At 35.6% G+C, this 9,487-nt stretch overlaps 2 protein-coding genes across 3 annotated transcripts; one reads left to right on the forward strand and one right to left on the reverse strand.

Annotated features, from left to right (window-relative positions):
* The first annotated feature begins 71 nt into the window (after positions 1-71).
* Positions 72-4,104, forward strand: LOC101504640 (malate dehydrogenase, chloroplastic). 2 transcript variants are annotated; one of them, XM_073363382.1, is made up of 3 exons: positions 72-133; positions 1,934-2,091; positions 2,516-4,104. In XM_073363382.1, exon 3 carries the CDS (start codon positions 2,524-2,526, stop codon positions 3,742-3,744), a length of 1,221 nt encoding a protein of 406 aa, XP_073219483.1. In that variant the 5' UTR covers positions 72-133; positions 1,934-2,091; positions 2,516-2,523; the 3' UTR covers positions 3,745-4,104. The 2 variants fall into 2 exon arrangements, with proteins under 2 accessions (XP_073219483.1, XP_004508731.1); XM_004508674.4 differs by lacking the exon at positions 72-133 and having other exon boundaries at positions 1,925-2,091.
* A 1,239-nt stretch (positions 4,105-5,343) lies between these two features.
* Positions 5,344-7,848, reverse strand: LOC101504957 (pentatricopeptide repeat-containing protein At3g47530). Its single transcript, XM_004508675.4, has one exon. It carries the CDS (start codon positions 7,758-7,760, stop codon positions 5,859-5,861), a length of 1,902 nt encoding a protein of 633 aa, XP_004508732.1. The 5' UTR covers positions 7,761-7,848; the 3' UTR covers positions 5,344-5,858.
* Between the last annotated feature and the right edge of the window lie 1,639 nt (positions 7,849-9,487).

The following is a 9,487-nucleotide window of genomic DNA, read 5'->3' on the forward strand; positions in this document are numbered from 1 at the left end:
TCTATTCAGAGCTGTATATTTTTCTAGTTTTTCCTTTATCAGTGTTCTGGCATTCAGTAGTAACATGTAAAATGAAATTTCAAATGGAGAAGGAAAGAATATGAAGTCAACTTGCAAGCAAAGAAATTATCAGGTACATGATTTGAAATTCTAGTTAGCTAGATTTTACTGTTACAACTTACAAGTCCTTATTCTTCGTATTGGTTTTGATTAAGTATAGCAAATTATTTTATTTATTTTCTATATATTATGTTGACATTCTTCAGTTACTAATCAAGTAACAAGTAATAAGTCCTCCCAGGGAAGTTTACTAACCAACATGTCAATGTGGCCCATTGGCCAGTGATGAGACGTTTAATTTTTCGTCCCTCCTACAATTTGTCATTGATAAAATTATCTCCTTTCTTTAATTAATTCACTTGTACTTTTTTTTATAAGATTTCAAACTCTACATTATTGTATTAGTTATTTTCAATCAAATAATTATAATTACTTCTACTACTATATCATTAATAAATTAACTTAAACTTACGCCAGCAATTTAAGCTTCATCGATGATTAGTCTATAACAAATATCGATCTCACTGTCACGTAGGCAAATGGGATAATATCAGTCTGAAATCAGTTGTTATGCATCAAAAATGAATTTTTCTTTTCTTTTTGTTGATACAATTGCATCAAATAAGGTTGGGGGATTGTATTTTTAGAAAAACTTCTAGATCCTAACACAAATGTCTGATTTTAAAAATATGCTCTTTGGTTAAACAGAGAGCATTTCCATGTTTGGTTTATTGATTCAAGTTTATTTGGAGAAATTTTTTATGAAAAAAGTTATTACAAATATGAAAAGCAACTTTAAATAAATTGATTCTTACATAGTACTAAATTTGTTAAACAAATATAAAATCCTCCTAAAGACGTAGTGGGCAGATACATGGGAGTATACCACTTATTCACAATGCAATACATTTTATACTAAAGTTTCATTTTGGTTTATGGACTCTGAAGCATTTTCAGATAGTCATTGAATGTATTAAAAATATACAAACATCTCTAATTATGTCTTTGTTCATCATTTTACTCAAATATAATTTTTGTTAGACAATTTAGTGTAAAAAATTACTAACGAAGGAGATATTATGGGTGCATTTTAAATTTCGATACATTTAAGGACTACAATGACAATACTTCACATATTTAAAAATCAAAATAAATAATTTACTCAATAAATTTAATTATTGAATTTTTTTGTAAAATACAAACAAATTTTTAGTTGCTAACGTATTATCAACACTCACTTTAATATTATTATTTTTTGTGTATGGAAGGTCTATTTTCAAATTGGTAGAATATACGAAAATCTCCTTAAATAAAAGAGAGATTAAAAAGTGTCGTACACATGTATAATAAGCAAAATTGAAATATGTTATAGGTTAACTTTTCAAATACTTTTTTTGAAAGGAAATACAAAAATGATTTTTCTTTTCACATTAACAACCACATTTTTATATTCAAATGTAAGTTTAATTTCCTTTTTTCAATTATACTTTTTTATCAACACTACGTGTATCACAGTCAATATTATTTGTTTACATGATATTTATGATAATTAAAATACAACAATAATTACTAAGGATAATTTAAAAAAATTAGTAATTATTTTAATTTTATTTATTATATCATGGAATCGGTTAAAAATGACGGGTTAGTAATGGTTGAGGGAGTATATCATGTGATTCACTTTAAAGTAGTTGAGATTTTTTGTAGCAAAAAAGGTAAAATGAGAAGTGTAGATGTAGTGGGAAAAACGAACATTGAAGATTGTTTTGATAAAAAACGAACGGTGGGGATGTGAGCGTCCAGCTTAGGAGTAGATTATTTGATTTGTTCTGTCCTGTTTTGTTCTTGCTTAGTAGACTGACATTGGCTTTAGTTTGGTGGGTGGGTATATTTATGCAGCGTTTGGCTTTCATCCTCGACCCGTAGGCGGATATTTCAAACCCATTTTTCTTCTTATTAAATCTCTCTCTCTCTCTCTCTCTCTCTCTCTCTCTCTCAACTTCTCCTTCCAATTCACATTACCATTCCCAGGTACGTTTCTTTTCAGATCTCACCCTTCCTCCGAATTCTCTTATTATTTTCAACTTTGATTATGAATTTCCCTTTCTTGTTTATTTCAGATCTGTTCTTTTAATATACTCTTCTCTTACTGATTCCTTTGCCCCTTTTCAATTCTTTTTTCTTTATTCCAGTATTAACGTTGCATTTATCACTCAAATTATGCTCACAAACACGCACTTATGATAATATCACTATTTATATCCTTCGTTGCATCTTGCCCTGTTTCTTTATGTACTTGTATTAGTTAGTATACCTGTATTTTACTATGTTTTTAATTTAATCGGTTTAATTAAGTACCAAAGCCTAACCTTGCATTTTTATTATTTATTTTCTGGACTTTTTGTGTGTATGTCTGTGTTAATGGAATTGGACTTGATGTGTTTTGTGTATTCAGAGGTTGAGATGGCAGCAGCAGCTACTTTTACTATTGGCACCACCCACACAGGGAGGTCACTTCCTCAATCAAACCCTTTTTGTTTGAAGTTCAATTCCCAGGTTCAGTTTAAGAACTTCTCTGGCCTCAAAGCCATGTCATCTCTTAGATGTGAGTCTGAATCATCTTTCTCTGGCAATGAAACTTGTGCTGCTCTGCGTGCAACTTTTGCACCCAAAGCTCAAAAGGAAAACCGAAACCTCAACAGCAACTTGCAGCCTCAGGCATCCTACAAAGTAGCTGTTCTGGGGGCTGCAGGAGGGATAGGTCAACCGCTGTCACTTCTCATCAAGATGTCGCCTTTGGTTTCCGACCTGCATCTATACGATATTGCGAATGTTAAGGGAGTTGCTGCTGATATCAGTCATTGCAACACTCCCTCAAAAGTTTTGGATTTCACAGGAGCTTCTGAGTTAGCAAATTGTTTGAAAGGTGTGGATGTTGTTGTTATACCTGCTGGTGTTCCTAGGAAGCCTGGAATGACTCGCGATGACCTTTTCAACATCAATGCCGGTATAGTTAGGGACTTGGTCTCAGCTGTTGCTGATAATTGTCCTGGTGCTTTTATTCATATTATCAGTAACCCTGTGAACTCTACTGTTCCTATTGCTGCTGAAATTTTGAAACAAAAGGGTGTCTATGATCCTAAAAAGCTCTTTGGTGTTACTACACTTGATGTTGTGAGGGCTAACACGTTTGTTTCTCAGAGGAAGAACCTGAGGCTGATTGATGTAGATGTTCCGGTTGTTGGGGGCCATGCCGGGATTACCATTCTTCCTATCTTGTCAAAGACAAGACCTTCAGTGAGTTTCACTGATGAAGAAATTGATGAGCTAACAGTTAGGATTCAAAATGCTGGAACTGAAGTTGTTGAGGCAAAGGCTGGTGCAGGGTCTGCTACTTTGTCAATGGCTTATGCAGCTGCTAGATTTGTTGAATCGTCTCTTCGTGCTCTTGATGGAGACGCTGATGTGTATGAATGCTCATTTGTACAGTCGGACCTGACCGACCTTCCGTTTTTCGCTTCAAGGGTGAAGATTGGTAGGAAAGGAGTTGAGGCTTTAATCCCAACCGATCTCCAAGGGTTAAGTGAGTATGAGCAGAAGGCTTTGGAAGCACTTAAGCCAGAACTTAAGGCCAGCATTGAGAAGGGGATTGCCTTTGCTAATAAGCAAACTGTTGCTGCTTAACTTATTTTGTTGAAAGCGTTTATTCTATAATCTCTAGCGTCTTTATGAGAGAATGTCAACGGTGATTTCCTGGGTATGGATTTGTTTGAGCACGAATACTACTTAGAGAACATAGGTTGCATATTTACTGTAGCATCATTTACTGCTTCCAGAACTTAGGATTTGAATTTTCCATAATATCAATTCTACTTCCAGTTTTGTTAGTAGAACTAGAACGGGAGGGAGCTTCCATTTCTGTTTTCTATATTGAGCTATAGTTTTGATCAGAAATCTCAATAAATTGTTACTATCATGTAGAATTTGAAAAATTAAACATTGCATTTTGAATAGTATGGCCCTTGGACCAGTTTGGTTTTTTAATCTTTCAGAATTTATGCATGCCCTGTTTTACACACACACACACACACATTTCAGTCAACTATTGGCCTGATTGATCATACAACGCACCATTCAGTAATCATGGCCTAGTTTAATTGACCCTTTAACAGATGGTATGCGCACCCAAATTTGCTGCACTATGAAAATAGTAATCAGTGGATTCAGTGCAGTTAACAAATTTGAGTTTTTAGATGAGTATTAGATGATTCAAATCCCGACTTAAACAAAGTAGATTCAAAACAAGACTTCAGCAAATTAGATTCAAAACACGAACTAAGAATGTTACTCATAAGGACTGCGTATAACAATTTTTATTTGTTGACTCTACGGTGAATAATAGTAAGTAATGGTACCTCAACAAGTTTGGATCAGTCAGTTCTAGCATATTAATTCTCTTACACTTTTCATGGGGTGTTGAGAGTTGTTTTAGTAAGAGAGAAAAAAGGGATGGATAATGAGATAGGAAAAATAATACACTTAAACATTTGTTATATATTTGAATTCTTTAAAAATCCCAATTCTCCTCTCCCCTCCCACCCCTCTTTTTAACAAGACTCAGTAGGTATGTGATTAAATCGCGCAGGTAGCCTGAAGCCCACCACGAGTTTGAGCTTTTTCAAGTTTGGATAGAAAACACATTTGTCATTGAGGCTCTACATTTTATTGAATTTTAAAAGTTTGGTCCGACAAGGTCAACCCAAAACTATAGTTGATACACCTAAAACTATGGTATCATAATCTTCAGTTTCTTTTGAGAAATGAAGAAAGTTCATATTCATTTGGGATTGTGTTGTTTATGATCAAGATTCTTATCAATATATGTTATACTTTGACTATTCCTTCTCTTTTTTTGATTAAAAAAAAAAACTTCATATAAGTAGTAATAAAAATCACAATAAATGGTAACATGATTACAAATTAGAATGGTAGTTATAGATACGGCCACTCTTGCTAAGTTGTGGGTAAATATACGAAGTTTCTTCCTAGTAACTATACTGAAGAGTTAGTAAAAATGATAAATTAATCCAATAAACTGAAATATAAAGTCTCAGAAGTTTAGTCCTCTTGAATCACTGTAGTTAAGCAAAGTAAAAACCAAAAGTATAGTGATTCCTTATTATTTAACGAAACATCTATCCGCCATGAGCTGAGTATCTATTGTCCATTTAGAATCAATTAGAACATAACAACATTAAGGATTAGAAATGGTTGAAGTAGTAATAAAAAAAAAAAAAGCTCTTCTATAAATCAAATTTACAGAATGTCATTTGGCACTGTAATTCGTAAAGTCATATAAGAACTACACCAAAATTAAACATCACTCGGAGTAGTTGATTTAGAGATCCTTAGAAACATGACAACCAAATAAGCAGATGTGGAACAAAATCCTCTTGAAAACCACAAGACAAACCTTCCTTGTCTTCTGTCAAATGACACTTGCTCAGTAATTTTGTACTAACCAAAAAATAGACCTCCTTTAATATAAATAAAATTTCACGCACCACCAAATTTCTCAGATAGAGATATTATTGACCCCTTTCATGTTTCTAATTCAGGCCTTCAGTGTTTGGCAGATGTTCAATCTCATGTACAGCACAAACAAAGTTACCTGATCTATCAGCCAGATTCAGAAAAAGTAAGCTATGAATAGCTTACTCTTCAACAATAAACCAGCTATTAGCTAGTTTCCATTTTCTGTTTGCTCTTCACAATCATTTCACCGACCCTTTATCTCTCTACCAATAGTCACTACAGGAGCATTGCCCTCCGCGGAAGTGGTGAAACCGTTTATGGTCTCTGAGAGTTACATCACGGTTGTAAACTGCAGAAAAAAGTTTCAGAAAATTGTGGCAATCGACACATACGCGGAGATTAGAGGCCACTCTCAATGTCGTGCCAGGTGGAGTAGCAAGAACCCCAAAAGCAATAGCTAGTTTTTCGCTATGATAAGAGAGTGCATAACATTTTTCTTTGTCATCTATCTTATGTAGTTCAGATGAAAGTTCAACAACATAACCAGCTATCTTCAGCTGCTTATTGATCTCATCTAGTGTGTGATAAAGTTCAACCATTTTTGAATGTGAAATATCATCCACAACAAACTCGTGTACAACTCCTTTCAGTTCAATTGTGCTACAACCAGGTGTGGTTTGGATTGATTTTTCTCTCATTAGTTTTCTCACTTCTGCCACCTTTTCCCACTGTCCAGCTGAAGAATAAATATTCAGAAGCAAAACATAATCTCCAGCTTCTTGAGCTTTCAATTCAATCAAATGTCCAATAACTCGTTCACCTAGTGCAACATCACCATGAATTCTGCAAGCACCAAGCAAGGTCCTCCAAACTGTGGAATCTGGCTTTACCTCCATCGACGTAATAAGCTGGTACGCCTTATCAAGTAAGCCTGCACGGCCAAAGAGATCAACCATGCAGCCATAATGGTGGATAGCTGGAGTTATCCTAAACTCTGAGATCATTCGGTCAAAAAACGACATTCCCTCATCTAACAATCTGGAATGACTGCAACCAGAAAGGATGCCCGTGAATGTATGATCATCAGGCCGAATGCCATTTCTCTGCATCTCTTCAAACGCTTCAATAGCTTCTCTCCCATATCCATTCACTGCCAAACCAGATATCATTGCACTCCATGAAATCACAGTTTTGTTCTCCATTCCCATAAAAACCTCATAAGCCTTATCTAAACAACCACACCGCGAATACATTGATATGAGAGAATTAGACAAATTGAGAACACCCCCATAGCCACGTTCCGTAATATAACTATGAATCCGTTCACCAAATTCCAAGGCATTCAAACGAGCACATGCTTGAAGAAGAAGTAAACAAGTAACATTATCAGGCTCACATTGATAGCTTTCAGTCTGCATAACATCAAACAAGCTCAAAGCATCCCGGGTCCGATTATTTCGAATACAGCAAGATATCATCACATTCCAAGCAACAGTATCTTTCTGGGGAATTTCATCGAACACCTTAGAAGCATCGTCACATCTCTGGCATTGTGAATACAAATCCATGAGAGAAGTGAGCAAGAGTGTATCTGATTGGTGCCCCTCTTTAAGGACATTGCAATGAACCTGAAGCCCTCCAAAAAGATACAGAAATCTGATACAAGACTTAACAGCAAAGGAAGACGATAAAGGGTCAGAAGCAATGCCTTTTCTTCTCATATCTCGATATAAAAAAAGAGCCTTTTGAGGCGAGTCGCTCAAGGAATAAGCCCTGATCATGGTGTTGTAGTGGAAAACAAAAGGGTTGCTGATTTGGTCAAAGAAACGGTGAGAATAGGTGGGATCTTGCAAGGGACCAGATAAAGCTAAACGGGATAAGAAATGAAGAGAAATAGTGGGGTGTTGAATGAGAGTTGTGGTGAGAATGTGAGCATGGATTTGGAGCAAATGGGTCTTATGGGAACTAGATTTAATGGCAGAAATAACAGAATATTTGTGGTGTGGATATGGTTGAGGAATGGTATTATAGTGATGGAGATGAATGAGAGTGAAAGTGGCGGCAGCGAAAGAAGTTTGGTTGCGGCGAGAACAAAACGGTTTGAGCATGAGGACCAAACAGGCGCCATTTGGTGTTTGAGTCCTTCTCTTTAAAACTTCTCCCATTGCAGTACATTTACAGTAATATGACTCAAGTATTCAGTACATCGTCTTCATTCACAACATTGACTCTGTGATACGTGGATTTAGCTTTTTTAAACATTGTGATCAAGATTTCGATTCCAACTTATATGTAAAAAAATTTGTTATCATAAGAAAAAATAATAATTTTATTGTAACATAAAATATAAGATACAAATTGTAACACCCCGTTTTTCAAAGCGAGGGTATATTTTTTTTTCAAATGTAATTAAAAACAAACAAAGAATTAAATCAGGAAATGTCTTTGGATGAATAATTGAGTAATTATAATTTACAAGCGGAAAAGTTTTTCCAATTATAAATCCAAAACATTTACACAACAACAAATGGTACATGGAACCCATTCAAATAAGAAGTCATACTGACAATATTAGTATAAGTACAGTTTTCCAAACGAAAAATACTCCAATCCAAAAAGAAGGACACCTAGTCCCTATACATCATCATAATCTGATCATCCTACCAAAAAGCTATACACCCTGAGTGATCTCCACGCGCCCCGTGAGATCCTCCTAACGTAACTGCAGTCAAGCGTTCCCATCTCCATTCCTGTCCGTAGGGTACGAACCGGTAGGACCGTCCTGACTCTCATCTGAGGGCAAAGCCCAGATTTCCACAATAATTGTAAAGGGTCACCAACCAAAAAAAATAACAGTTAACACATAGTTTTTAAATGCTCAAAATAACTTTTGAACTAAACATGCACCTTAACAGGATTTTCAATATGCGAAAGGTTCATACAATACTTGCCAATTAAAAATGAAAGTAAAATGAGGTTCTCAATCCCCTAATTATAACATAACAAAACAAGACATGGATAGATTCATGAGCAATCAATCATACAACTAAAACTGAGGATTTTCACTGAGCCAATCGATTGGGAAATCGATTGGGGTGAAGGTTTTTAATGAAAACAGAATCCTGGGCTGAATCAATCGATTTGGCAATCGATTGAGTGAGTACTAAGCCCTCAGGTTTTAAGCCAATCGATTTCCAAATCGATTTGGTCAAATATGAGTGAGTCCCTGACTTAAGGCCCAATCGATTGGGCAATCGATTTCGTAAATGATTTTCGAAAACTGATTACAAAATCGATTGGCAAATCGATTTTGTCCATTTGGCCAAGTCCCTGTTTACTATCCAATCGATTGGGAAATCGATTTCCCTGATCATTTTTCCAAAAATTCATGAATTAACTCAAGTCATTCCTAATCAAGTCCACAACCTAACACTTAGCAATTCCTACGCGATTACCACGGCAATTGGGATCTCGATAACCATCATACTTACACCCAATAACCAACACATAACACTTAGCACCTTCAACGTAATTACCACGATAAATCAAAATTCAAATCACTCAATCATAAACTCAAATCAAATACGACTCGCGTGCCAAGCACCCTAATGCAATGCGTATATGCCAAAATGCATGGACTCGGAATTCCAAACCAAAACCCTCCTCGAAGGGCCGTAAATCATAATTGTACCGCCTATCGCAGGCCAAAGTACCAATTACCGAGGTGCCACCTATCACGGGTCAACACGATTTACTAAAAAGCGTAAATCATAAACGTACCACCTATCACGGGTCAGTACAGTTTACCGAGGTGTCACCTATCACGGGTCAACACGATTTACTAAAAGAAAAAGCGTGAATCGTAAACGTACCGCCTATCACAGACCAACAC

The sequence above is a fragment of the Cicer arietinum genome, chromosome 7 (assembly GCF_000331145.2).
Source record: "Cicer arietinum cultivar CDC Frontier isolate Library 1 chromosome 7, Cicar.CDCFrontier_v2.0, whole genome shotgun sequence".
Classification (NCBI taxonomy): Eukaryota; Viridiplantae; Streptophyta; class Magnoliopsida; order Fabales; family Fabaceae; genus Cicer; species Cicer arietinum.